A 26356-nucleotide genomic window follows, 5' to 3' on the forward strand; every position below is an offset into this window, starting at 1 on the left:
TCTCTACAACTACCCAAGGGGAGGCTGTGGTGAGGTGGGAGTCAGCCTCTTCTCCCATGAAAATAAAAATAGGACTAGAGGAAATGGCCTCAAGTTGGACCAGGGTAGATTCAGGTTGGATATTAGGAAAAATTTCTTCTCCAAAACAGCGATCAGGTGCTGGAATAGGCTGCCCAAGGAGGTGGTAGAGTCACCATCCCATCCCTGGAGGCATGCAAGGAACAATTAGATATTGTACTAAAGGACCTGGTTTAGTGGGGAGATATTGGTGGTAGGTGGACAGTTGGACCAGATTTTCTTGGAGGTTTTTTCCAGTCTTGGTGATACTGTGAGTCTATGATTCTACTTCAACAGTACATTTTTAAAAGTCTGTCTTTCACCTACAGAGCAACAAAAGAGAAAACTGAATCCATTTCTAAAATTGTAATCTGATTTTGGGAGGAATGCATCCGTTCTACAAAGTAACTTTGGCAAATAGATTTCATATTGTAAAAGTTTCTCATAGTGTTAATTTTTTCATCAGAGACTGATTGGTTGACTTCTATGAACTGTGCTACTGTACCACTCTATCAGCCGCTATTTTCTACCAGTACTCTTTCCTGCTCTACACTGTGCAAATCTCAACTGTGTCAACGAAAGCAATCAGACCACAACACTAAAAAAAGTAAAAGTAAAAAAAGACAGAGATCCAAAATTTGTTTCATGGCCTATTTGGTTTAACAACAGACCCAATGCCCATTCAAGCACATATAATTCAGAAGGCCTGCCTGCCAGCAATAAAGTCCGAAATTGGATACTTCGTGAGATTAATTACCGAGATAGGGCATGATAATGCTAGTCAAATGGGAAGGTAATTAAAGTGCACCTTCCATGAAAATTATTCATTGCTGATGTATCAGGTGACAGATAAATCAAAAGGAACTTAGAGGAAAGATACAGATTAGCTTGTGGAAGGCCTTTCCTCCTTGCAAATGGCAGCAATTGTGGCTGCTGAATGTGGCTTCACTGGATTGTTCCCATCCTAAAACAAAGGTGAGACATCAGCATCTGAGAAAGAGGAACCCTTAAAGAAGTTAGAATCATTGTGATTGCAAACAAAGGGTCAGCTAGAGTGAAAACAGTCAGCTGGCAGTTTCTGGATTACTAGACCTCTCTGCTTCTATCTCACAAAGGAGCACTGCAACCATAAAAGGCAGCAAGTGATGAATTAATAAGTTGACTAGTCCCCTGGGTGCAATACTTATAGATGGAGGACATGCTGCGGTAATCAAACAGGGTTATAAATTGTGTACACTGAATGCCACAAAATGCGTCTCACTTCATCACCATTAAGACAAGACTTCCTCAATTTGTCATTAACTCTTTAACTTCAATACATTTATTTAAACAGTAAAAGTAACAGAAAGAGCTTACAATAACAAAAGGGCAAGTGATACTACCCAGTGGGATATACAGTCTAATGGAGATCAGTGACTTTTACTTTCTACAGCTACAGGGGTCAAGCTGCACTCCTTTTACACCAAATGTCCCCTCGAGATGTACTGATTAAGTGGAAAACATTCAACTAATTGCTTTTCTGAATGCAGAAAAAATACAGAATGAAGTCAGAGTTATTTTTATTTATTTATTTTGCTTGCTTGTGCAGAATTGTAACTATTTATTCCATATTTAAAAAATAAATAAATAAATAAATAAAAATTTCCATAGGTAAGTATTTACCAGACTTCATATAAAATGTCAAAACTATCTTACTTTGGATGTAAAATCTGTGGAAATGAATAGTTGCATAATTACTCTCCTCTCTCAGAGTGTTTTTTATACATTTGTTAACTCCCTAGGTTGTGATATTGAGATAATTCTGAATTTTCACTGGAAGTTAAATGGGAATAAAATTTGTTCTGTCCCTTTTAGTTTTAATAACAGGAAACAGTCATTATAAAGGTTGTGAAAATCTGCCAGGTTCAAAGAAAAAACTACCCCTTCCTATGAGTCAGAGAATAAGACAGTTATTGATATCTTTATTTAATTAAATCTCCTCAAAATATACTTAATTCTTTTCCACATTTTTGAACAACATTTCTGTATGTTTCATAAATAAGTTCTAGCCTATTTTCTGTGTCCTCTGAATACCTTTTCCTGCCCTAGGTTTTAAAGTGAGTTGTGGAAATGAAAACTTAAATGAGAACTTCATATTGATGTAAACTTCAACAATATTAAGTCCAAACTGAAACCATTTTTCAGAGCCCAATGGGAACCATATACATATTTCAAAAGAGGATTTATGAAACTGGACATTATTGTTCCCAGTCTTGGGAACTATATTATATTTGCAGGAGATTATATGATAGTGCAGCTGAGAGAGGCATGGTACCCACTCACCATCTTCACGGTAGTTGGCAACTATGGTATTTCCTCTATCAAAGGAGTTTTTACTGATTTCTTCCATAGTTTTGTCACTTTCAGAACAGCCTATTACAATATTTTCCAAGAAGTTAAATTTTATAGACCTCTTAATCTATAAATACAGCCCAGAAAACTTAATGAGTTTAATCCATTAAACAAAAATGTGGTTGAGTTTAGAATGGCGTATGCACACAGACTTGACCACACCGTCAGTACAAATGTATAGTTAACCAGTTGGACACAGCTGGAGCTCAGGTACCCCCTGCCAGGCAAGAGTCAGCACTTAGAATGGGCCAAGACTTTTCTTCAGTGACAGCCTCAGAGTGGACACAGTGTTTTGGGAGATAAATATAACTTTGCAAGAATCAGCTCTGATGATGCTGGCAATGAACCAAATCATATAGGCAAAGATTTTGTGAACAGGGAATGCATGCTGGCTTCTTTAGGGTTTCACTGCTTGTCTGCTAGTATCCAAGGAGCATTTGAGCTCTGGGTTTTGATCTATAAGCTGCTAGGTGAGATGAGATTTTTCTGCCTGAAAGATCACCTCCATCCTTTACTTCTGCTGTAGTCAGCAAACATGAGAAGAGGTAGTTTCTTCTTTGGCATCTAGAAATTACCCTCCAAAGCATTACAACTGTGATAATATTCTGTGAGCCTGGGCTACCTTCTAAGGCAAAGGTTGAGAAACTGCTCCCAGGAGGATGGTAAAGGAGTTCACTTATTCTTATTTATTGTTTGAGGAAGGTTATCTGTTTGTAATTATACTGTGCATGGCTGAGTTAGTTTATTGCCTACACAAATGCATATAATGCTGATGACTGGTCATTGCTGCATTATTAGTAAGATAAAACATAAGGCACCCGCAGCTCACCTAATGGGGGCTCTTAACTAGCATTAAAGTAAAAGAATGTATAGAATAAATATTTGACATTTCAGAAACATTTCAGAATTAGTGTTGTAAACTAATCGAATGAAATATCCCTGTATATGCATATCCTTACTAAATGCCTCACCTAATTCTGTTGCTGGAAAAGGCGTCAGTCTTAATAAAGTGAATTGTTAAAAGAACTAACAGAGTTTTTTTTAAAGAATCTTAGAGTCCTGAAGGCAAGCAATTATACTTGAATTTGCTTGCTTGTTAAGTATTTTCTTGAAATTAATGAAAAGCATGTAAATACTTGCTGTTAACACTGTGGCAGAAATTAACATCTGCATAAAGAGGAGTGGGAGAAAGAGGGCATTCATGTCATCTAACTTCTGCAGTTAATTTAGGTGTCTAAATAGGGGGGGGTAAAGTAAAGCTTCTGTAATGAAAGATGAGTCAATGCAGAATTCCTAAATTTGACTTCAGGTCAAAATCACTCCCTAAAGAAACCTATCAATCTCTGCTGGTTACAACAATGTAAATATCCACCAAAGATTTAAATGCTAATGTTTAATGCCAACATTGAAGAGCAGAATGTTTAGCCCTAAAATACTTCATGGGATTAACCCTATGCCATACAATGAGCAATAGCAATTTTCCTTCTTTGTTTCTAGTTAAACTGAAATATGAAAAATTAGAACTAAGGGTGAAATTCTGATTTCAACTACACAAGTGAATATATGGAATAATTCCACAGGGGGCCCACAGAGAAAGATCATTAGAGCATTGGCTCTGAAATATCACCATTGAATTCCTCATTTCACAGGTTTGATTAGGTCTATGAACTCAAATAGACTTTAGTGAAGTTAATGGTATTTCTCCATAAAAATATCAGGGTTTACTAGCTCTGAATCTGGCCTGCTGATTCAGCTGCTATTGTCTGGAAGGAGTTTGTGTGCTATGGAGAAAAATGAGCAGTCCATGACACATTGGGAAATGGGGTACTCAAAAAATAGACACACTCAGATGACAGACAGAGACTGTCAGGAGACATGTTAGACACATCCATCAGCAGCTCTGAGAAAGGAGATGCAGAAACTGAAAGGCCTGCTACTGTAAATGCATGTGAGTGGAAACCTTGGATTCAGCGGACAATCCTGTACAACAAGCTCTTGAAGTATGTGTAAAAGTTTAGGAGAGTCATCCTTAAAAAGATAAACTGAGATATAGGACTAACAGGCTAAGGGAAATATTTTTTTAAAAAAGATTAAGCTATATGTATGTATGTATGTGTGTACATGTATGTGTGCTTGTGAACACGTGCGAGCATTTCTCCCGCTTTTTCTCTCACTCATTCTGCCTATGTATGGCAGGAACAAGAGGAAAGATAAGAAGCATCCCATTCTGCACTTCAAAGATTTGTTTCATTAACATTAAAAAAAATACCAGCAGTTCTGTGAATAGTTTTCTAGCAACATTACAAAACCATGACACAGTTTTCTGTGCTTCATGGAGATTCTCTCATATCTGGCAGATAATTTAACTCATTCAGTAGGGTACTGGTCTTCACTGCACTGTTCATTTCATGTAGAATTTTAAGATTTCTACAGTTTTCACAAACATAGTTAAAATTGGTCAAAAAGTGTTGAAAGTAACAGAAATAAAATGATCCAAAGAGATACACAGATGGCACATTCTTACAGTTTCACCTCTTAAGGAAAGTGAGATAAAAATAGCCTTGTTTAAATCAGCATTAATACTAAAATGGCTTAAGTCATATGACATATCCTGCCTTCTGTGTAGATTATCCTGAAAAAATGAGTATACTGATGAAAAAGCAGCAAGACTGGGAATTAAAACTAATGCTGTCACTGAAAGCAACTTTATTTTGTATGTTGCCACTACAGTCTTAACAAGTTACCTTTCGGAAACATAACATGCAGTTTGTTGTAAGTTCAAATTTAGAGCAAATATATTGGTTGCACAATAAAAATATTACTGTGTCACTATTATGAGTGTGATTTAGCTGACTTATGTTCACATATTGACTCAGTTATGTAACTCTTAGCTCAGACAAATGGCTCTGTTCTTGATATTCTCTATCCTACTGTAGTTAATGACCAAATATTGTTAAAAATTGGGACACTAATTATCTGATGTCGACATGTTATGGATAATTAAGAATTGCTCACTCTGAAGCCATGCTAATTGTTTTTCACAGGTCTCCTTCCCTTGTCCTTGTGTCCCCAACAAGGCAAACAGCTACAGGTTTGTGCGTACATCTCTGTCATGTACATTGTCACAGAACATACATCATCCTTTCTGGCTCATCCCCAATTAATTTTGCTGGATTGCAGCAATTATCTCTCCCTTTGTGACTGACCTCCTGGTAAATGGAGTACACGATAAATGTTTTTTTTTTTTTCCTGTGCAGTTTACCACTTAATTGGTCCTTGTTGGCTGCCCACAATAGCATATACTAAACTTAAGTCATAAAATGGTTGAAATTGAGAGAAAATGGGTACCATGTTCAAGCAATTGTAGTTGACAGCTGTAAAAATTAGATCTTGATAATGTTCTCTCATTTACCCTATTACTTGGATCAGTTGGTTAAAGCTGTTAATGATCCTCTTGGATCAATGTCTTTTGCTTGTAGCTATAATTTACTGCATTAGTGGATTAGTACAGATGTTTTCATAGATAGCTCTGCATCATTCCACCAGACTGCTGTCTGTATCTGATTTGCTTCCATTCATCACTAACAAAGCAAAGAAAAAGATAATCAGCAACTCTTAACTTTAACTACTGAACTCAAGATAACTCCTTTATTGTTGTATATTTTCAGCCTTCAACTATGGTCTCCTCAATAACTTGCCCTAAGAACTTCCTCTAAAAATAGACACAATTATATATTCTGACTATACACTAAAGAGTAGTGGATATAACTGTACAATTAGGAATATACCCTATGGAGCTAGGGCTGGTTGTATTACAAGCAAATTCAAAGAAATTACACACAGCAGCAGAACTTCAGAGATGGAAAGATTGTTCAGTGTTACTGATTGCCTGGACTATTCTAGAAGCTGGACAATCTACTGCTACTCAAGATGTCATTGCTGCTAAGTCTACAATGGCTATTATGCTATTATGTCTCTTTTTTAATTTACCCCATTAGCAACAGAATGGTCAAGCCAAGATCTTCACAGACCTTTATTCTGTACTGGCTCCCCATTCCAACTCAGCTCTTTCTTTTGCCTGCCAAAAGTAAACCATCCATTCTTGGGACATCAGTATTCCCTAAACTGCTAGTAAACAGTGGACCAGAAAGGAGAGATTTGTATTTTTCACCTATGGATCAGTTTAGAAAAAAACTCTGTTTTTCTTCCTAAATAAAAAACAGGCTTGCTGCCACACGCAACAAATAACAAATAGTAAGCTGAATGAAATATGATCTGTCGTGAAAGAGTAGTAGCAGAATATCAGACTCTATTTCTAATGAGAACACACATATAAAGTGGACTAGAAATACACTTCTTGCTAAACAGTTAATTATGAGATTGAACTTCAACACTAAGTGATGGAATGAATCTGGCACTAGTGTGAGCAGTCTTGTCTGTCTGGAAGCTGCACACTTTATTCTGTCATTTAAGCTTAATGGAGAAACTTCTTTAGCTTTCCCTGTATAAGTCATCTTCCCTCTTTTAAAGATTTCCACGGGAATGATTACAGTGGGCTGGCTCATTGCCATGCTGTCACCAAATGTTTCACTCTATAGAGTTGTTAAAGAATTTTTTAATTTACTGCATATAAGCTCAGCCAGAATTTCATTTATGATAGCATTTATTTATTAGCAATAGTGCCTTTCTGTAGTGTTCATTTCTCATTGGAAAGGACTTGCGTGGGGACTCTAATTCTTTAACAGGTCTGAAAGAAACCACCAAATATTAGGAAATGCAGAGTCAAAACTTCTGTATTACTTTGCTACAACTACAGTCTGAATTTTTTAAATTTTGTTCTTTCTAGGCAAATAACAGGTGAAACTTCCCAATAATGAATTACACTGTACTGAAGACTTTAGAAGTCATGAGCAGTGGCATATTTGTTAGATTAATTTAAACAGTGGACAATATTCTGACATACTGATATCACAATTCTGTTCATTGAAGGAGTTCAAATCTATTTTTTAAATACCGAAAGCCAAATCCTCCCTATGCTTTTACAAAGCAAATTATACGCCACTATTAGCTTCAAATGAGAAACAAGAAGCTCCATTGAACAAACTAAAAAAAAAAAAAAAAAAAAAAAATTACTTTTTATTTATTACAGGATTACTTTTTTTTTTTTCTTTCTGTCAGTTTCTCCACTATCAATCTCTTTTTACTCTTAGATCTAAATATAATCATCCCAGTATTTTGACATATTCCTATAGAATTCTATTCTGCTTTAGAACAGTTATTTATCTACCTTTCATAATCATCAATGAATTTTGGATAATAGTTGGCTAATACACCAAACAAAATTTGTGAAATGCTACTGATAAAGTTCAAGGCTTAGCTAGATCCTCCATCCAGATACCATAATACAGATCACAGGAAGTGGAAAAGGAAGATCTGGAGATATAGTTCTGCTGCCAAAATCAAAAGTCTGTGGATCTTTTTCTTCTTTACTCAAGAGATAAATAGCTACACTATGTACTATCACGTATAAATTTATCACACAATTTCTTGTCTTTGCAGTTCATATATCTTGAATGTCTTTAAGTACTTTAGATCTTTACAAAACTGTGAGTCCTCAAGTTGTGTAATAAAGCTCAAAGAGCAGTTTCCACTCACTTTAAAAGGACCTACAATCATGAGATGCAATACAACTGGATGAAGTGAAAGGTTCTTACAGTGAGAGTGGGGCAGGTCTCTTCTCACTACTGACTTGTGACAGGACGAGGGGAAATGGCCTCAAGTTGCGCCAGGGCAAGTTTAGGTTGGATATTAGAAAGAACTTCTTTACAGAAAGGGTGGTTAGGTACTGAAATGGGCTCCCCAAGGAGGTGGTTGAATCGCCATCCCTGGATGTGTTTAAGAGCCGTTTGGATGTGGTACTCAGGGATATGATTTAGCAGAGGTTTGTTGTTGTGGTATTGTTTTGTGGTTGTTTTTTAAGAGATAGGCTACTGGTTAGGCTGCGGTTGGACTTGATGATCTTTAAGGTCTTTTCCAACCTGAGTAATTCTATGATTCTATGATTCTATGTGAGTGGTTAAAAACACTAGAAGTCAGAAGAAGAGCTCTACCTTTTCACAAAGCTTTCTGAAAACTATCATAGAAAATGTACATCTAAAACACTGATTGTTCTCTTCAAAGTCAGGCTTAGATTTTCATTACTATTTTTAAGAAGATAATTAGCATAACTCAGAAGCATCTGAGGAGATGTGTAGTCTATGTTTGTAACATTAGAATAAAAACTCCATATTTACTATCTTACACTAGCAAACAAATCTTTACTTTCTTTGGCTGTACTTCATATCACTCATTTTCTTCCTCATGTACACAGCTATTTATTGTGTAACTGGCGGAAATCTGCTTTAGTAGCGCATATTTAACTGTGGTACCATAGTCTGCTGTTTCATTAGTTTAGTGCACTGAACTGAATGTGCCCTGTGACTGTCATGCTTCTCTCAGCAGGTTGTATTTGACATACCTACCAGTTCATTCTGACTACATCTAATACAGAGTTTGGGTTGTGTGAAGCTTTGCTTTGCTTTGTGTAGCTGAAAACTCCAGTGCAGATTCCTATTATGTTTACTTCTAAACATAAAATTCACATTGTTTCTATAAGAAAAAGTTCCTATTTTTCTTGGCAAAACAAAAATCAAAAAACAAAAAACAAAAAACAAACAAACTAAACAATAACAACAACAACAACAAAAACCACCACCACCAAAACAATAAAAAAACAATTGCACCTGCTTCTAAAAAATTTTTATGGCAAAGCTGGAGAGGGGAGTTATACACATTTGAGAAACAAATTACATTTCCAGTATACTTGAATAAAAAATTCAAATGATGTTCAGCAACAGACTGATGTGCTAGAGTTACAGTCAAAATGTGGTATGAAGGTTTTTTTTCAGGATGACACAATATTCACTGCCTTTGTTTCTGTGTGTTCTGACAGAGCATGAGGTTCAAATCCTGCTCCTACTGAAGTCAATGACAAAACTTCCATTGACTTCAGCGGTGCAGGATCAGACCCTAAGCAACACAGCTAATATCTGCTTTCTTGCTTTCTCTCCTATCTTTCAGTGAAAAATATTAGAACAAGTTAGACCTAAATAGATTAGAAAAAAAGTAAATACTATCAGTAGACTATTCAAGAGTATCCAAAAAAAAAGAAAAAAAAAAAAGGCTCCAAACAAACAAAAAAACAACCCCTAACAAACAAACCCATAAAAAATCATACTTCTTGTTATACTGCTTTATATAATATTGCCATAAGTATCATATTGCCATATTACATTATCCTCTGTACAGCTGACTCCCCCTTTGAGATAATCCCTAAAAATATAATAACTTATTTTTAGCACTAATCTTACAATAATACTCAATCTAGTAGTAGTGCAATATAGCTATAACCTTGTGGATTTCACTGCATTAAATATGACCTGATACAATCAGTGAATGAAAAAATGGCTCTCCCCAGTCTGATAGTATTTGCTGTACAGACACTGGAACTCTTATCAAGTTTTTATCCATTACCTTAATTCTGTAATAAATTCAGTTACCACTTCCTGTCAAAACATCTGCAATATTAGTCTGCAGTAAGGTGATTTGAGACTAATAGGCAGTCTTAGTTCTACAGAAATAAATCAATACATTTTTTAAATGCATTGACAGAATATATAAAACTAGAGGAATAGTTACTATGACATGCATTTTTGTTCTGCTTTTACCCTTTTAAGTTGGTGGCCACGGTGTGCAGAACATTTACAAAAGCACCATGCTGTCTGCCTACTGGTCCAGAAGAAAAGTTAAAACAGATTAGAAAATATAATATAACAAGCACCAACATCTTTGTAACTCCCATTAAATAAAGAAAGCAAAATGGGAACTCAAGTAACAGCCATTGTAGCATACATGTTTTTAAGAACCAAAACTTAACACAAGGAGTTAGGAAAAATTAGTCTTGAGAAGCGCCTTTCTACAGGAAATAGTTCTCTTAGCTCAACAGGTCAAATACACTTAATTAAAAACAAAACAAAACAAACAAACAAACAAAAAAAGCAACTGTTTTTTATAACTGTAATTGTTTCTAAATGAAGCGTTGTCTTGAAGTATATAATGTACTCGTACCAGTGCAGGAAAACTGATCTGCATCTGAAGGCTAAATGATGCAGTAGTGCTCAGAAAGCAAAGTCACTAGCAGGAAATCAAAAGAAACCTGAACCCAAAGGAACGTCATTGAAATAGGAAAATAGAGCAGAAGTGGCCAGTTGAACAATGGAGTTACTTATAATAGTATAATAACAGTAAATAATAATAGTAAATAGTCCAGTATCACCAGACATGACCACTGGATGGAAGATATAGATGAAAGTAGATTAAAACAACTTCTTATAGGTAGAAGACATTATAATGGTCTGGGGTAAAGAGAGAAAATCAGTACTCAACAGTGAGGTCAAAGAGACTGGTAAAGCCACAGCCACAAATCTACTTGATTGTTGCCTCTGCTGGGAGACAGCTCATTGCTAAATAAAATCAGGTTTAAGACAGGGAACAAACAAACAAGACAGAAAGCAAACAGGTGGTCAATAGTGTGAAGATTATGAAAGAAGAAACTTTTAAAAATGAATAAGGGCAACTGAGAACTGGAAAAAATCCATACAGAAGCAAAGAAGAGGAAAACAATGAGCAGCAACAAGCAAAGGGGAATGGAGAGTAACAGAGAATTCAGAACACTTCTTCAGCAAGACTTCTCAAGTATCTGAGAGTCTAAGAAAGGCAGACCCTATCATACAGCTTAACACAAGGGATGGCTTTTTTTCACTTGTGTTTTCTTCTTGCCATGTAAATCAATGGTTCTGCTACTAATAGTTCTGATTTTATAGCATGTAATGTTTTTCCTTTAAGTTGCTGGGATAAGACAGCTTTGAAAGACTATTATTTATTCATTCATTTAGCTGTGTGAGGCGTACGATGTGCTTCTTGTAAAAAAGGTCAGAAAATATGAAATCTAAGAGGTCTAAAAAATGAGAAAACAAATCAGCATATAAAAAATAAACTGTTACTAAAAAACAATGATTTTTAAGACTATTATGGAACTGAATCACATTCTTTAACCACTTCAAATTATCAGCATCAAATGCATCAGAAGGGGAAACATAAGCTAACAGCATTGTAGGAATTTTTCTCCTGCTGCGAAGGAGCGAGCATTCGGAACTGCACCCTTCATGAGGACAGAGAGCATGTTTAGCAGCACAAATGAGCATTACATTTTAACTTTCATTTGTCATGTTTGCTTACAGTAGTAAGACATGATGTGTGTTCCCTTGGATATACTTTTTTCCTTCCAGTGATTATAAAGACAACTCAAACTGAATCTGGACAGATGCTTAAATTTTCTCAAACACTGATGAATGGTGGCAGTCATCCAATATATCTTAAGATTTACAGAATCAAGGTAATTTGGACAAATCTCATTCATCATCAGAGATCCATCAATTGTCCACTTAGATAGGCTTCAAAGGGACGGATGCATAAAGATAGTATTAAAAATGTAGTATCTTTGCAAAACATACATTTGCTGTTGAAACTCATTTTTTTTTAATTTTTTTTTTATTTTTTTTTTTTTTTCCACAGTTTGAAGTTGTGTAAGTGCCAAAATCTGACAAATATTCATTTGCCATAAGGCCTACTCAGTTCCACTAGCCTTTTACAGATATATTATGGAAAAAAGTGTAAAATTTGAAAAGAAATTTGAATGATCAAAAGGAACTTCCAGTACCACCTAAAAACAAATATCCTATTAGGGAAGCGGCAAATTTTATCTTCTGTAAGCAACCATTCAGTAAGCTTGCAAAGCTTGTACTTGTCAGCTGTTTGCCAGCTGCAGCTCTTCAGTACATTCCCCTATTGTAACTAGGGCTAAGTCACATTTAAATCTGAATTCTACAAGGATGCATGGGTTCACATAGACAAGCTTGCAATGCAGGGATGACATCTTGTAATCTTTATATGATGCTGGATAGGCAAGATATGAAACAAGATGGTTTACTCGAGAGAAGAGTATACTCGGGAGAATAAGTATACTTAATCTTTTACTCATGATTCTGGCTCAGTTCTTTCACGCTTTTGTTAAAAAAGAAAAAAAAAAAAGTAAATAAAAACAAACTAAAAACAGTGATTCATTTCTGCGGTGTAATAGATACATAGATAGGACAACTGATAGCCTGGTCACAACAGCATTAAGAAAGCTGAATGAGCAGCACTGAGTCACATGTACATACGTGAGCACTGTGAAATGCTAGCTTCCTACTTGTACTCACTTTATTATGCCATTTTCACAAATATAAATAGCTTATTTTTTTTAATCAACCACCTGGATATTTTCTGTGATGTGTTCCCTCAACTACATCAGAAGCTTCTTACATGTAGGTGGAAAAAAAAAAAAACAACACTGATAATATCTCCAAATCCCATTATTTTATCAATAGTTTTCTATTATCATTACATAATTATCTGAATTTTGTGAATATGATCAGAAAGGTTCGATTCAATTAAAACAAAACTCCTAAAGAAAATTCTCACTGCAAGTCTCTGTGCAATTGGTGAACTCAGTAATTATATATAGCCACCTATTGTGCTAGCACAATAATATGTGAGGAAGGTTTAGTTAGACACATTTACACACATAAAAAGCAATATGGGCATAGAAAATGTCCTTTTTGCCAAAAGTAGAGAACAGTCACATAGTAACAAATGAAAGCTGCATGAATCCTAGTTTACTTGGCTATAAATAAATCCAACATTTTCCTTCTCTCCATGGTAAAATAAAATAGCACAGAAGCATAACAGTCTCCTTTGAGCAACCAGACTCTTTCTGTTCAATTATAGTCATCAGTCTGTTCCACCTAAAATATTTTCCTCCTTGAGAAATCAAAGAAATCAAAATTAGGATCCACAATATGTAGTTGTAAAAATAATGTGAAAGAGATATTTCCTTTTTTTTTGTAATTCTGGTGAAATAGGCTTCATTTTCATGGCACTTTTAATCGGAAGATGTTTAAGTGCTTGATGAAGAAAGATAAGGGTTACCTTCGTCTCACAGATGGAGAAAACTGTAACAAAGAGAGCCTTTTTTTTTTTTTTTTTATTTGTTTCTTATGTATATTCTTTCTATATGCCCAACTGGAAGCATTTAAATGATGATACTCAGAAGTGCTAAACAGACAAAGCTTCAGCTTTAAAAGAACCCTTTCTCCCAGTGGTGACAATGTTCAAATTCTGCAGCACTGGAAAATGCATGCCTAAACATAATCTCACAGCAGACTGGAGAGTGCAGGGGGAAGAGGGTCAGGCTTCCTGCTGCATGCTCTTATAAACCTTATTTTGACACGTGAAGGTTTTTTCATTACTTGAAATCACCAGGTCAAATGCCGACGCCTTTCCTAATATCTATGCAAGTTATACTTCCACTAACATCTCTGGGCAAGATGTAAGGATCATTCTGTAAAATCATACTGCTCATTCATAAGGATAATCACCTTATGTCTTCTGGTTTCAAAAACCCTAATAAAACAAATTTCTGATTAAGAATTTTTCATCTTCCTAAGACATGGCACCAGACACTGAATTACACTGAAATATGCTGTGTGCCACTAAACTATCAAAGAACATGACGTAAAGCATATTTGTATCAGCTAAATTAAAAAAAAAGAAAAAAAGAAAAAAAAAAAAAAAGTCCAAATACTTTTCTTTATGTGATGGTTTTATACAGGCATCTGCAAAGAGCAGTACACTATCCACCTTTGTACGTTTAAAGAATTACGAATAATTATTTTAAAGATGAAAATTCAAAATGGTAAAAGAATATAATCTGTGGAACAAAAATAGTTTCAGAGTAATTTCTCCATGATCAAAAACTCATCAGAAAACACAAAAACTAAATGAACACATGGAGCAAATCTTTCAGTAGCAGAGTTGGTTCCAAAATCATATGTAATGTGGATTTGGTATGCAAGGAAGCTGTATGGGGACTTTAAATATCCCATAAACATTCCAGACTAACTTTAATAACTACATAAACCATCCTAGGTTTGTGGGTGAAGAGTGGGGAAGGAGAAGTCAAGTAAAATTTCTTGTCTTTGTTTAAATTACCATCTTTAAAGTGTAAAGTAACTAAACAACTACAGTTTTCCTTGATTGTTCATGCAGCAATGAACAAACAGTAAAAATGTATGGTAATTTTGTCTTGTATCAAGCAATAGTATAAGGGAACAATTCTACCTGTAATTATATATGATTAAAAAAATAATAATTTGATCACAATAAAAATTTCCTCCGAGATGTAAGTATGAAATATTCTTTAAAACACTGATTATCTGTTCTTACAGCAAACATCAGTTACTCATACCATTTTTAAGGCACTTCTTTGACAAATAAATCTTGCAATTAATGTTTGGTTTAAGATAAAAAGATATAAAAGGTTAATTTTATGTAATATATTGTAAATTCAGAGGCCTATGTTTTTAATCAAGAAATAACTTATCATTTCAGAGTCCCAAATCTAAGAATTCTGTTTTTCACTGAGCTTACAGACAACCAAAGCCCTATTACCCCTGGGGTGATACACTAGTTTGATTTTATTTTCCCTGACATTTCACCTGTCAGATTATGATAAACAGAAGAAACAAAGACGAACCATCACATTCTCACTGAATCTCATAATCAGATATCTGGAAATATAAGATAAATTAGAAATGTAATCCTGAGGGAAAACATAGAACACCAAAAACACCATAACATATCCAAATCATCTTGTAATGACCTGGGACTCCTATAGTGGTTTAAAATATTCAGAAAGGAAGCCTGCATAAGACTGTCATGTCTACTTTTTCTTCAGATACTGGGGATTAGCATACAGTGATGTAATTAAAAAAATAAAAAAAATAAAAAATAAAAAAAGAATTGAAGAATTAAAAAAAAACTAATTTATAATAAAGTTGAATAAATAAAGTTAAATAATTAAAATATTTAATAATTAAAAAAAGTCTTCTTTAGGATTTTCATGCAGTTTTCTGAAAGCAGTCCTGAAGCCAATAAATAGGAGAGATCACCAAGAAATATTATAAACTCAAATTAACTAGTTGGCAAAGTGAAAAGATTAACGAGACAGAATATACCAAACATGCTCCTGATTTACCACATCTGTGGTTTGCATGATCCCAATTTCTCTTAGTCTCACACTGTTAAGATTCATACAAATGATGAAATCTTACCTGCTTGACCAGTGGTAATACTGACAGCTGCAAAAAGCCTCTGGGAACGACTCAAGTCAGACACCCCATTCACAGCTTCAACTTCAAATGTGTAGTTAGCATGAGCTAGCAGGTCCATGACAGTGACATAGTTATCTACTAATCCAGTTTGCTGGGGCATATATCCAATGTTACTCCCACAAGGAACACATTCACCCTGCTCCCAGCTGCACCTCTTGCACAAAATGCGGTAGGTCACATCATTTCTTCCCCCGTTGTCAGCAGGAGGACTCCACTCTAAACTCACGGTAGTCTGGTTGATGTTGAAAATGAGGTTCTGTGGTGCAGATGGAGGTCCTGTGTAACACAAAAAAAGTCCAGCATAAAGGCACAGAACCACAGTGGGACATGCAGCTAGCATTCTAATTACTATGACAGAAAATAGTTGAAGCATTTTTCTTTGCATAAACATTTCATTATTTTTTACAACAAGCTCCATAAAAGCTTCCTTGAACTCACTTGGCAAGAGCTTTATTTATTTTCCATTAAGGCATCAGGCTAACAATTGTCTGCATATTTACTGCAACTGACTCGAGCTGTTTCTCTTCTGTGCAATTAAGAAGGATTGGTTAATGTACCTTAAAGGTTGCCTTTTATAGTTTTCCTAGTATGGGAATTGTTTCTTTCTTCTAAACATACAGCATCAGCAAGGTAACTCTTTGCTACAAGCTCTGGTATGATTTACAGAGATATTTGATGCTGTTTTGGATTTAGCAGACTTCCACTATTTGAACCACCTATCTGTGCAGGCTAGTCTATCTGCAGTTGCAAGATTAAGACAGATCCAATCACTTTTCAGTTAAAAATCAAATCTACGTAGGCTACTTTAAATTCTTCATTTTGATATTGTATCACATAAAATACATCATCCACATCAGTTTTAAAGCCATGGGAAAACTACGCCTGTATTCCATTAAGAGTTACACACTTACCCAACATGCAATATTTTCCAATATTATATCAAGCAAATGTGAAAATTACATTTTTGCTGATTCCATATTCACTGTCAATTTTTTCCCCCTCTGCCTTTCATTTCATTTACTGTTGCAAATGTACTTTGCAAATACAGGAAGAGTCAACCGAAACTACTAGCTACAAATGATGGCACCTGGTTGGTTAGGCAATGTCCTTTACTATTAAATTCACAACTGACTCACTTGTGCATGCAACATATGGTGGATCAGAAGGCGCTCTATAATAGCTGTCTTCACAGTCGCATCTTGAAGATCCTTCCTTGTCAGAAAAGCTGTGAGTAGGACAGCGGGAGCACTGCAGATCTTGTGAAGATGATTTGTAGAACCCACGGCCACAAGCTAAAGAACAACAACACAAATTAAGACTTAGATTTGTGTAGACTACTATTGTGATCTTTATTCTATATCTATTGTATTTAGTACACACTGCTGTGAACATCTAAACTACCCATTCTATTACGGTGGTGAAAGCAAGACACAATTTCTCTTTCTCAAGTTGGTGCTATTAATGTTTTTGTGGCATTTTTATGAACGCAAGCATATGCTACAAACATGCCAGCAATTCACAGCACAATGTTTTAACACAGAAGGCCACAGAAATAAAACAGACATCATTTTTCACCAAAGAGTAGAATAATGGTGCAAAACAACTGGAGTACTTCCTGCAGTACTTCAAGTACGTGAAAAAAGACTGGAAAAGCTCTTCACCTAGTCCACTGAAGAGTTTTTGGTATCTGAATCAGTTGATTTGGAATTAATGGAGCAAAAGTTACCGATCAGAGAAACCCAAAGAAGCCATAAACCACTAGAAAAGCCTGATCCCCAGTAAAAAATGAGGTGTGAACACTTGTTGGACAGGTGGTACTGGTATGGAACAAGCAGAAAAAGAAGGAGGGCAAACTGCATGAGTTGCACAAATATTATTTCCAGTTTCACAGAGACAACTAGGCTGAACCAAATTTAACAAAACTTCTAAGGAAAGGTTAGAAGATGGACAGTTGGAAATATACATGTAAGATCATTTCATATTTTGTTTTGTGTTCTGTAAACCCATGAAAATAAAAATGTGTGCTGTTTCCAGAACTTACATTTATAAATATTTTTATCAGCTACTGCCACAGACCCAAAGCACAAACACCCATAAAGCATAACTCTGGCAACACTTTCAAGCTTAGGAATACAACTTAGAAGGACAATTTAAGAACTCAACTACAATTTAAAGCTCAACTACATGAGCTTTAGGGTAAAGGGAAAACAGAAGTGAAGATCACACAGTGTTCAAATTGGAAACAGATTAAGATTCCATTTCAGCACTGAGTTTATGGGCAAACTTACCAGCATTGCCAACATAAAGAACCAACCAAACAAACAAAAAACAGAAAACAGAAGTCTTCAAGAATTTTCTAACAAAACAGAAGATTCTATAACCACATATTTTATTCATTTTCTTTTTCCTCTTCCTTCACAAACAGTCTTAACTGTCTTCTAAGCCGCCAGCTGTATGTAAAGAACTGTGGGTGAAAGTTAGTATGGGATATCAAAATATTAAAGCTAGTTAAATAGTAATTGTGAATTCAGAGGGAGAGAATTTACTTTGGTTATGTTCATATTTGCTTGGATGTTTTCTCAGAACAGAAGTGCAAAGTATCAGAACATGCTGATATTTAGAGCAGTTATTTCTGTTATCTGGTACTGCAGTGATGGAAAGAGTATGGAAACAATGAGCTTTATCTAAATCTCGCCAAAGACAACGAAGAGCGTCATTGACTTTAGTAGCATTTGGACTGGAACCACAGTGTAGCTGTGGCCATGCAATTCTTGTTAATCTGATGAGTTTTATGCAATTGAAAGAAAAACTTGGAGGTAAAATAACATTAAGGTTTATTAATTAGTTAAATCCAGTGTAAGACAATAGAAAATTCTGGCCCTGTATTACTCTTTATCAACATATTAACTTTCTGAAGAAAAAGATGCCTGAAGGACAGGAAGCACCATAACATGTAGTTTGTCGTGCTGGGAAAAATAAATAAATGAATAAATAAATTAAAAAACAAAACAAAACAAAAAAACAAAAAAAAACATCAACAACAAGGAAATGGAAGCTAAATTACCTGGCAGAGAAAATTAGCATGCAAAGCATGTATCCTTTGACTTTGACAAAAGAGCATGAGTCCAGATTAAAAATAATAATAATAATAATAATAATAATAATAAAAAACTCAAACTCTGCTTGAACTCTGCTTGTAAAACATGCTATAGTTTGAATCTACTGCAGTAGGTGTACATATATGCCATTAAGAAAAGGAGCAAAAGAATTTTAGAGAAGCACTTTGGGTAAATACAAGCAGGGAAATTATAGTTGTTGTAAATTTAACTCAGAATTAGTCTTTCACACCTTCATTCAAGATTCAGAATTTCCTGACCAAAAATCACAAAAGCTGAACTGATTTAAGGTACATGAATACCTTTGTATTTAAACTTCTGTCTGTTCTTTCAGTACTTGCAATTGAAATGTAGCTAAAATGACCAAATAATAGTTTCCTGCCTTTCTTAAATAGTCATGTTCCTCTCATGCCGAGCAAAACACTGGACAAATACACTGGGTCTTCCAGCACACAGCCTTCTGCAAAAGCAAAGAGCAACTTAAAAGGCAAAGATCCCTACTGTGATTCCAGTCTGTCCTTCTCAGCAGGAAACATATTCCAAGCAAAGACACAGAGCAAAACAGAGATTTCAGACAGAAATAACAAAATGTAAATAGAAAACTCTTTTTAATACTTTTTTTTTTTTTTTTTCTGATGACTTGATCGAGACTTTTATTTGCTTAGTTGCTTATTTAAAGTAAGCATGCATTTCTTATTAGACTTCAAAGGAGTTGAATATCTGATACTAGTACATGACTGAAAGCCATTTATTCCCCCACATAGCACACCAGAGTCAGCAGGTTCAGGCACTTGAATCATGCTACAGTTCCATTCTCCTTTTTCCAAGAAGAGGTTTATGTGATGGCATGTAATTACCACCCCTTCAACTTATACACCCTGTAAGTTTAAGGGGTGGTGTATTCCAGAAATGACATTTTTAACAGTAGGAAAATAGTTTTTAAAAGGATTTAAGAAACTTTATAACTCTTCAGATAGGAAAGTATGCCAGGATACACACCACAATTAAAAGCACTTGTTGGAGAAAAACAACTGAATGATTGTCCCACTTTTCTTCACAAACTGAATTTTGTCAAAACAAATTTTCAGTTCAGCAGAATATAAAACTGAATACTTATATTGCTCCTAAAAAGTTACATTAATTATTAATTATTAAATACAGCTAAAATGCTGTATTTAACATTGTCCTCATTAAGAAACTTATAACTCAAAATTCTATCAAGACAGAGTATTGCACAGACCGCTTACCAAAATGTGATAACAAGTTGGAAAAAAGTGTTTCAAAATACCTTTTTGACTCTTACTTTCTTTCCCCCCCCCCCTTTTTTTTTTACTGTACCAGATTATCACAGTGAATTTTAGATATTATAAACAATTTAAATACACTGTTTTGTTCTATTTTAAATCCATCTAGTCTGACCTAATTTAATACTTTATATAATATTTTCAAGATCACAGGAACAGATGGCATAAAATCCCCTCTGCCACAATCTCCATGAGCAACATTATAATAATATTAATTGTTAAAATAATAACTAGCCAAACATTACATGAAGATCTGCATATGCAAATCTAAAAGTGCTAAATCTAAAAATAAAATATAAATATAAATCGTATATGGTTCATCAGAAGTATCTCATTGACAAACTTGAGGTTGTTTAAATTGCACTTGATCACATCCATTTTAATATCTCAGTTCACTGGTTCAAGAGAGTAGTCAGCAGTAACATATTTTGCCAACACAAGAGTCTATCTTGTAAGTCAAACTACAGAGCTGAGGCAGTGATGGGAGACATGCAGACATGTGTACCTAGTGAGGCAGCACTCTGAAGGTGTAGCCATAATCCATGACAGCCCTGGTTTCAGCAAACTGGTTTGGTTCTCAATCAAGCAAGGTAAGATTCAGGAGTGATTTTGTTACTGAAGGGCTTCTAGGATACTGAAAAGGTAAAGATAACAAAGAGATGAAAGCCAGCGCCAAACAAATCTACTACTCATTGTGAAGTGCTGGTTATTGCGAAGAATAGCCATTCCCAAATGAAGCTCTTGTTTTGTTCAAATATGCTCCAAAGTTTCGCTCATTCCAGGAAAGAGTTCAACAGCAGTCACACTTTGCAGACAGCACAGAGGCAGAACAATACCTACTAACCTAACAGTCCTGAAAAGTTAGCTAGTTTCCCACATATTACAAAACCCACAACAAATATAGGAGAAAAATTGTACTCCAGCCAGATTACAATTCTTTGCTTACTAACAGCTGCTAGAGACTGTCCTCATAGCTGCTAGAAACTGTCCACCTGCAACCACCCACGACTGCCCAGCACCTTGGACTTTATTTGCCAGGGATAGCCATGGCTGCTCCTCTGAGCACGCCTTCCCATCTTCTCTACAAAACAAAGAGATTTCTTCTGTTTGGAAGCTGGCAGAGTTCCACCATGAAATACAAAGCCGATGTGAACTGCCCCCAGATGAGGAGAGAGCCTCCTTCACCACAGAACTGAATTTTGAAACTGAGCAGGGCATGTCATTCCATATTTAAACTACCTTGCCTGAAAGCCTTAGATAAAGACCTCTACTATTCTGACTGCATATGATGAAATACCCCAGCGAAGACAACACTAGCAATATTTCTTGGCTTGTACCAAGGTGCTTTCTTCCTCTACACTCAGTTGCACTCAGTTGCACTCAGTCATAACAATGATGTATCGTGACAGCAGGATCTGGCTGGGCAGGATTGCAGTGGCAGTGCAGGACACCCCTTCAAATACGTGTATAACATATGCCACTGCAGTCAGTGCAATGACATACATTTTGAGCCAACATGGGTGAGGTGTTTAAGGACTTATACAACTACAGTAAATAACAGAATATTGCAAAAACCAGAAATAAATACTGAAACATTATATATTCTTCTAAGAACTATAATAACACCTATATGGCGCACCAAGATATTTCTGTTCTTACTAGAGAGGCTGACTCCAGTTTATGTAGAAAAATAGCAGCTTCTTGGCTGTGAGCATGCCATATGCCTTGGTAGACTGGTAGAGATCAAATAATATTTTTCTTTTCATATTGAAAAAAAAAAAAAAAAAAAAAAAAAAAAAGAAAGAAATTCAAGAAGAGGGAATGAAGACAGATGTAACAGATGTGGAGAGCAGCAAACAGCATTCCAGAGTCCCACTTCTGGGACAGGAAATAAGAAAAGAGGAAAATGTTATATACTGTTCATTTTTATGTAAACCTTTCACTACAAACACTGTGGAAGTTAATTTTCCTTCTACAAGAGCTAGGGGACTGAAATTAGGAGGAATGATGGAAATGTGGTAAGGGTTAAGAATGCCGTGTGTAACAATTGATGTTTATCTAGCAAAAGAAGAAAGAATAAACAGTTGTAGGGTAATGACACATTAATCAAGAAACTAATTTGCTACTACAATAATGCAAACAAAAAAAAAAATCTCACTTTGTAGAAGTGCAACGCTTGCAGGTGGCAAACTTGCTCAAAGCTCCAAGGGCACACAATTCTTTGAGCATGTTAGACACTAGACTGAACATGGCTTTTGATTATAATTTTTAATTTTATATGAAAATAAGTAAGCATAATAACTTGCAATAATGTGACTCCACTAATTACTGCTTGATATCATTTTTAAAAGCATACTTATGTTTTTTATAGAGAGAAAAATGAAGATGCCATTATGTGTCAGCAGAGTTGCATATAAAGTTGTAAGCAAATTTTAGTAGCACACATGCTACAGTTCTACATACACTGAAGAAAATGAAACTAATGTTTTAAAATGGATACTTTAAGAATGTCAGCATCAAAAGATGGCAAAGAAGTAATCACAGAGTTTTAACATTTTACAGACTTGGGATTAAGACACTCTGAGAACTACAGCAACATGACTGCCCACGTCAGGTACTCTTCCTGGTGACTTGAATAAAGTAAGTTGACTACCTGTAAAAGTGATCCTATGAATTGCATTTTTTTTCCTATAGGCAATGGCTAGAATTTGTTTCACATTTGTGCGGACATAAGCCTTCATTCCTGTGATTTGTTCTGTGTTATCTTAATCAACTCCCTACATTTCTACCTTCCCCAAGCCTGTGAACATTAAAGACAATTCAGCTAACCCCCTTTTCACAGAAATTATGTATACACAAGGAATTTGTGCAGATGTTTCCTGGATGAAGTTATGCAGCTGCAAAGACTTTATTAATTATAAAATGCAAAATGGATTGTTCTGTAATTGAAACTCTCTGGGGCTCTGATACATTTGAAAATTAATATACATACATGTATAGCCAGAACATAGATGGATGCTGTTAGATTATTTATTACAGATGGATATTTTAACTAATGCAGAAAAAAGGGCTGGTCTTTCTCCACTGGAGCTTTCAAATATTTCCTTCATATTAATGTCTACGGTTCCATAACTCAGGGCTGAAAGCACAGCTTGCAGAAACAGTACTCCCACTGCTAGTGTTGCTGACCTCATCTACGATGGACAGGTCCAGAATCTTTATTTTAATCCTATTGACAGCGCCTCAGTGGGAGTAATTATAACAGTCCGCCACAAATCCAGACCTCCTGTCACTGATATATTAGGGTTTTTCACAACGAAAATGAGCAGCAGACAAGGAAGATGAAAACAACATGAGGTAGTGATTATAGCAAGATTTGTCAACCTCCTTCTGTATGAACCTGCCACAAACATATGACAATTTGGCACGGGAGAAATCAGAAATGCAAAATATTTAATCTTCTATGGTATTAAAAATACAATTTAGAGAAAAATTTGGTGTTTGGTGGGCATCGTTCTCTTATGATACACTTGGCTAGCAGATCACAACATCCGCCACAGGCTCTTTTTAGCCAACATATCTGAAAAGTTTAGATAAACTGAAAGTGGACTGTTATAAACTCATTCCCAAATGTGGACTTCAGTGTGAAATAGCAGACATAAGAAATCCAGTTACTAAAGGAGACTTTATAACCTCTGATCCTCTTTTTCAATAATTTGTGTACATTCAAGTCATTACTATGTTTGAAACTGTAAATTACTTTTATAGTGAGAGATGGCATCTGTTATGCCTTCTCTGGCACCTAATATATATTCTTTTATAAGGATCTCAGACTGTAGTATTTTATTTGTCTAACTACTATGTAATGATAAATGTCTAGCTGAAAAAGATGTTTATTTTAGCTTGATTTTTAAACTGCAATAGCATCTGAGATTATTCATGTTTCAACTAAGGAATTATGTTGTATGGTTTAGTCAGAGTAAACTCAAGACTCTTAATGGTGTCTTAGTTATAGTGTGAATGACATATCTAAATAGGGCTGTCCCATGGCTGCATACCATCATCCACTGAATGTTTGCTGTTGCCTGTCAGGAATCTCTCAGACCTCGTATTCACTTCCCAAGCCTAATATGCCCTTATTGTCCAAAGTCCTGCTAATGTCTTTTGAGAGATGTTCACATACCACTGTTCACACAAATGAAGATCCAAAAATAGAATGCTTGCTAAGTAGTAGTTACTTACTCACATTTTTTTTCCATCAAATGAAATGAAACCTCTACTTCCCTACAAATTTGCTTCAGAAAATTACTGGGTACATCATCATGTGTGCCTATTCAATATAAACAGTTGCAAAGAAATGTTATAGGCAAAAAGAACTATCCTATTGCATTTTTCTGGTTAATTTATACACAAGGACAGAGATCAGGATGAAGAACATAGCTCACAAATCAAAGAATAACCAACATCGCTATACCATAACAGCAAAATTACTTAGAAAGTAATCCAAATGGCAATTAATGAAACTCTAGGGCAGTCTTGATCAAAATTAATTGAGTAAATCAAGTCATGCACTGAGGCTATGACATAATGTTTCTCCATATTTTCAGAGTTCGCAAGGATTTGAGCATGTGCCTCTCATTAACTTTCCTGGGAACCAAAAATAAAAAGCCACTCCACATTTTGGGAAAATTAACATGAGATACACTCAAAAACAGACACATTCGAACTCCATTATGGAACACAGTACAAAGTGAAAGGTGGGTTACAGAAATGAAAGGAATACACAGTGGCTTTACTCTTCATTCTTTACCTTTTTTTCCCCTCCGTTTGCTGCTGTGCCCATCCCCAGGATTAAGTTTTCAAGGTGCTTGAGTAGCTTCTGCACAGAGCCTAAGTGACAGCTCAACTCATGAGCAATTTTAGGAGTAAAGACTCCACACTTAGCAGGGCATCTTTTAAATTCATCACAAATATGAAGCAATGCCTTAAGCATAGATTTTGTCAGTAGCAGAAATTTTACCTGTCTTCCTCAGTAGGTTCTCAGTCAGTTATAGAACTAATGGAGAAATGCAATTGACTGACTTCTGCATATTTGTTTTTGCTTGTTTGTTCATTTGGGAGGGAGTGTTGTCAGTTTTTTGTTGTTGTTATTTGGTTGTTTTACAAAAGACTTTGACTGGCTTGGGAATATTTAGTTATGATCTTCTCTATTAATGTTTTAATTAGCCATGGTTTCAATCATGGTAACTAGGAATCCAGCAGATCTAAGAACAGTAACTATCACAGTAACTTACATTACAAAAGTAATAGTGTTCTGATAAGAAAGTTAGAGGATTATCTAACTCAGAGGAATAGCACATCATTTAGATGCATCACCAGGAAACAGATATTACTTCAACAAAAATAAATCAGCTCTGCAAATTTTGCTGCAGTTAGTGCTTTATTTCTAAACAGATGCATGAAAACTTTTTACTAAAAAAGTCCCAAACCTGTAACAATGCATTTTTAACTTGCACAAAATTCAGCCCTAACAGTCACAAGAAAGAAACAAAAAAATAGTAAGGACATCAATGCAATAGATTATTTCATAATCCTTTTCATTTATGTTTTTGCTTCCTTTCCTTTGGATGTAGTTCAAACAATAAAGGACCTAAAAGTTTCCTCATAGTTTGCAAGCTAGCTTGCTTTATACACAGTTCTCTTCTTTCAGTGCACTTCTGGCCCCCAACTTCTCTGACATCAGAGAGGTTCTGTACAGCCATTCCTTGTCAATTCATAAAGAAATTAATCCTTCAAGGTGTTCAATGCACATTTGGTCTTCTCCATTGCAAACATGTCTTGGGAAAAGAATCACAGAAAGTTTGAAGTAGTAATAAAAATAAAGACGTTCTGGGGTTTTGCTTTGGTTTTGCTTGTTTTCTAAATAAAAATACAGTAAAACCTAATAACTGATAAATCACTTGGAAAAAATACTTTTGAACTTAAAGTCAACTCGATTCCCACGGTCATCTTATCTGACCTTCCAACAAAGCAAGAATCTTTGGATTTTATGAATAAATAAATAAATAAATAAATAATAATCATCATCATAGTATCATAGTATTGTGCGAGTTGGAAG

The 26356-nt window shown here is 35.2% G+C and overlaps 1 protein-coding gene across 6 annotated transcripts in view; it reads right to left on the minus strand.

Moving 5' to 3' along the window:
* Positions 1 to 26356, minus strand: part of EPHA7 (EPH receptor A7) — a 159866-nt gene that overhangs the window by 89692 nt on the left and 43818 nt on the right. For all 6 annotated transcript variants that reach the window (XM_072333215.1, XM_072333214.1, XM_072333211.1 and 3 more), the window contains exons 4-5: positions 16955 to 17110; positions 15759 to 16094 (exon numbers count right to left, since the gene is read on the minus strand). In XM_072333215.1, coding sequence (XP_072189316.1) covers positions 15759 to 16094; positions 16955 to 17110 — 492 coding nt within the window. The remainder of the gene's footprint in view (positions 1 to 15758; positions 16095 to 16954; positions 17111 to 26356) is intronic.

Source organism: Excalfactoria chinensis, chromosome 3 (genome assembly GCF_039878825.1).
Source record: "Excalfactoria chinensis isolate bCotChi1 chromosome 3, bCotChi1.hap2, whole genome shotgun sequence".
Taxonomy (NCBI): Eukaryota; Metazoa; Chordata; class Aves; order Galliformes; family Phasianidae; genus Excalfactoria; species Excalfactoria chinensis.